Source organism: Cebus imitator, unplaced genomic scaffold, assembly GCF_001604975.1.
Source record: "Cebus imitator isolate Cc_AM_T3 unplaced genomic scaffold, Cebus_imitator-1.0 Scaffold140, whole genome shotgun sequence".
Lineage (NCBI taxonomy): Eukaryota > Metazoa > Chordata > Mammalia > Primates > Cebidae > Cebus > Cebus imitator.
Window position 1 is genome coordinate 1,756,197 of NW_016107455.1, and position 4,227 is coordinate 1,760,423.

The following is a 4,227-nucleotide window of genomic DNA, read 5'->3' on the forward strand; positions in this document are numbered from 1 at the left end:
ATGGGGAAAGTACCAAGCATCAGATCTGCAAGCATCTCACAAGAGGCAGAAAAGGGCTGTGTTTTATATGGAGGAGCAAACAAGAGTAGAAGGAAGGTGGGAGGAAGAGTGGAGAATGGCAAAATCAGATTCAAGCTTAGGGAATGTTTCAGCCAAAAGTCAGCCTGTTCTTAGGAGGGGCATAAACGGGGTTTGTATGTTGGCTCAGACTAAAGGCAGAGCAGAGTCCAGGATCTGGGGAAAGGAGAGAAACTTAAGCAAAGTTGTGATGGAATTCCTGGGACCCAGGAGGCAAAGGTTGCAGTGAGCTGAGATTGCACCAGTGCACTCCAGGGTGACAGAGTGAGACTCTGTCTCATAAATAAATAAATAAATATTTTAAATAAAATCTTGTTTTAACCAAAAAAAAAAAAAAAAGAAAATATTTTTTTAAATGAATCAACTTTTTATAGCAAAAATAATAATTTATTGTGCATTTATGACATAAGTAGAAGTAAAATTTGTGATAACAGCACAAAACTAGAAGATAAAATGGAAGTATACTTTTGTAAGCTTCTTATACTATACACAAAGTGGTAGATTCTTAATTTAAGGTAGACTTTAGGGTGATAAGTTAAAGACATATATTAGAAACCCTAAAGCAACAGCTTAAAAAAATAACAAGCCAAGAAGTATGGTCAATAAGCCAACAAAGGAGGCTGAAGCATGAGAATCATAAGCTGAATAACAGTTTGGAAAAATAGAAAACAAATACCAACCATACTTCTTTTTTTTTGAGATGGGGGTCTGACTATGTTGTGCGTGCTGGCCTCAACCTCCCAAAGTGCTGGGACTACAGGCCTGAGCCACACCGTCTGGCCTGCAATCATAATCACTTTAATGAAAATGTTTTAAAACATCCAAATTAAAAGGAAGAGACTGTCAGACTAGATAAAAAAGCAAGATCCAACTATATACTGTGAACAAGTGATACAATTTGAATATAAATACACAAATACATTAAAACGGGTTGAAAAAGATATACTATGCTAGCATTAAACAAAAGAAAGCTAGTTATATTGATAGCAGACCAAGTAGACAAAGAGGAATAAAGAGGGCCACTTCTTATCTTAATGCTATAGACGTTAATGGAAGAGAACATAACAATCCTAAATGTTTACATACCTAACTTCAAAATGCATGACACACACTGATGGAATCGAAAGCAGAAGTAAATTCACAATTATAGCAGGAGATTTCAACATCCTTCTCTTAGTAATTGATCCCTTTGGCTGCTCTGAGACTAGTCTGCAATGAACCAAGAGTGAATGAGTGCACAGATGAGGTTAGAGTTTTTAAAAAGATATCACATATGGGCCGGGCAATGTGGCTCACATCTGTAATCCCAGCACTTTGGGAGGCTGAGGCGGGCGGATCACCTAAGGTCAGGAGTTCAAGACCAGCCTGGCCAACATGGTGAAACCCTACTGCTACTAAAAAATACAAAAATTAGTCATGCGTGGTGGCGGGCGGCTGTAATCCCAGCTACTGGACAGGCTGAGGCAGGAGAATCGTTTGAACCCTGGGTGGCGGAGGTTGCAGTGAGTCCGGATCATGCCATTGCACTTTCCAGCCTGGGAGACAAAAGTGAGACTCTGTCTCAAAAAAAAAAAAAAAGGTTTCATATATGATCTTGATTCCTCTACCCAGTGGCACCGTGAACACTATTATTAATTTTGGTCCTACGTAAGGAATTATTAACATATGGATTTTCATTTTTCGCCTAATTATCCTGAACCAGTTAAACTGAACACTTGGAAAAGGGGGCGGGGGGCGGATATCGATAGCCAAGGCAGCGGTTCTTGAGTATGAGAATTACCCGCTGGTTAAAATTCAGATAGCTCGCCCCACTCCAAAGTTTCTGATTCGGCAGGTTTGGGGTGGAGCCCGAGAATTTGCCATTTTAACAATATTTCCCGTGATACTGATGCCGCTGGTCCCAGAGTCACACTCTGCAAACAACTGGCCTAGAACGTTGTCACTCCTTTCTCCTACAGATTTTAAGGCAGACAGTGGGCTCAGAAACAAAACAGAGGCCGCAGGATCCGATTCCCCGTAGCGTTGAAGTGACTCAAACTACCGATCCAACCGATAAGCAGGATCCGGGCCACCTAAAACCGCGCGAGAGTTTATGTGACGTCGTCGGCGTTAGCGTCACGGTGGCGTCGGCCACGTTCAGCGGACACGGGAGCAAGATGGCGATTCCGGGCAGGCAGTGAGTGATCCGGGAGTTAGGGTCAGGCTGGGGGATGAGAAACTACGGCGACTGTGTCTTTGGCCAAGGAGTTTTAAATGCGCTGGAAGTGAAGGGGCTGTGTCGTCAGGGGTAGAGACGGGAAAAAACGAGAAGTCCTGAGGAACATAGAATCCCTTCCCCCGTACATTTTCCAGGATGGAAGCCCGAAGTTTGAGGGAGAAACTTGAGAGGAAATAAAGGAAGTTAGGCTGAGGGGCAGAGAGCGAGACTTTTCTATTTTCCAAAAGCTCGGTCTGAGGCCCCTCAGTCTTGCTTCCTACCCCGCGCTTGAGTTTCTCCCCGCTTGGATGCTCTCAGGGGCAGTGTGAAGAGAGACAGTTCCTGGCTTCCTTAGAGGGCCTTGTTCTCCTTGGCAGAAGCTCAAGTCCTGATTCCCGCCCTTCCTTCTCGTTTTAGGAATATTGTTCTGAGAAGCCACAGAAAAAGGGTAGGCATGTAGGAAATGGGGGTATACGTTGCCGCAAAAGAGACAAATACTGTACGTACTTGAAAGTTTTACCTTTGATGTGTAACCCTTATTTTGATGCGGCCTCCCGTGATCTCCGCATCTTAAAGGCCAAAACGTGAGAAACTAAAGAAGTTGAATCTGATGGGATGGTTCTCTCAGCTGCCCCGAGGCTAAGCACGTGATCTTAATAAAGTGTAATGCGAACTTGCCTCTATGGCTACTTGGGGTTCTCAGTTAATGTTTTAAAAATTTTCGTGAGTTACACTATCCAGTCAGTTCTTAGAAACTGTTTAAGTACACAGTAGGGAAAAAAAAAAATAGCCATTTTCTTGACTTGTTAGACCACAAGGATAATTTAAAGTATTTAAAAATCTTTAGTGGACATGAACTAAGCTTTCCTCTACACATTTTTTTTTAAATGTTACTGTCACTTCGCCATCTTAAAACATTTCTGAACTTTTTATTTATCTCTCTTCTTTGATAAAAATGGTATTTGAGTTTGGCCTCTGTCCATAAATGATCACTTAGAGTAATAATTATAGAACCCTATGGCATGTTAGAATTTTGAGATCACTGAGAAGCAGAAGCAGTCTGTTAATGTGTTCATAAAGCTTATGATGTGTTTTGATTTGGTAGCTTCATGTGGAAGAGATAGTAGATGTGTTATTTGTTAACATTTAATCATAACGGTTTAATTTCTTTCAAAAAAAAATATGCAGGTATGGGCTTATTTTGCCAAAGAAAACACAGCAGTTGCACCCTGTTTTGCAAAAACCTTCAGTGTTTGGGAATGATTCTGATGATGATGATGAGGTAAGGAAACCTGTTTTACTCGTGCATTATTGGAAATGTAAATTTTTTAAAAATTGAACTTGTGACTCTGATATCTTTGCCTGTATTTGTCAATACAGTGAAGTATAATTTACAGAATTATCAAAAGGAATGTTTAAAGAAAGCAGCTCCACTGATTTTTTAAAGATTTTTTTTCCCTCTAAAAGCTGTAAACTTTACCTTTAAACAAACACAGTCTTTTCAGACTACTGAAATTGATTTAACAAAATTGTCAATGTAAAGATCCTTAGTTATGAGTTACTAAGATGTCACCAATTTCCTACAGATTTTTAGCAAAGCAGTTTTTAATTTGTTAACCATGATCTAAGATCACTATTTAACAGTTCCTAATGACACTACTTTTTTTAAATTCAGTGTCTGCTAAATGCAATTTCTCAGTTATAATCATTGTAGTGAATAGTTAACCTTGATAGTACTGTAATAACATCTAATATAAAAATTTTCTATTTTAGCATCCAAAACAGTGTTTTTCTTTTTTTTAAGATGGGGTTTCACCATGATGGCCAGGCTGGTTTTGAACTCCTGACCTCAGGTGATCCACCCACCTCAGCCTCCCAAAGTGCTAGGATTACAGGCGTGAGCCAAAGCGCCCAGCTGAAGCAGTGTTTTTCTGTGAAACCCACAGTTATGT

At 40.3% G+C, this 4,227-nt stretch overlaps 1 protein-coding gene across 4 annotated transcripts in view; it reads left to right on the top strand.

Annotated features, from left to right (window-relative positions):
* Positions 1-2,165: 2,165 nt before the first annotated feature.
* The window catches only part of NSRP1 (nuclear speckle splicing regulatory protein 1), a 50,938-nt gene continuing 48,876 nt past the window's right edge, over positions 2,166-4,227 (top strand). The window contains exons 1-3 of one of the 4 annotated variants that reach the window (XM_017542176.2): positions 2,225-2,254; positions 2,693-2,723; positions 3,464-3,557. Coding sequence is in view for 2 of the 4 variants with exons in the window: in XM_017542173.2 (XP_017397662.1) it covers positions 2,801-2,859; positions 3,464-3,557 (153 nt within the window). In the remaining 2 variants the exon portion in view is untranslated. The other 3 variants (XM_017542174.2, XM_037743327.1, XM_017542173.2) reach the window with 3 other exon arrangements.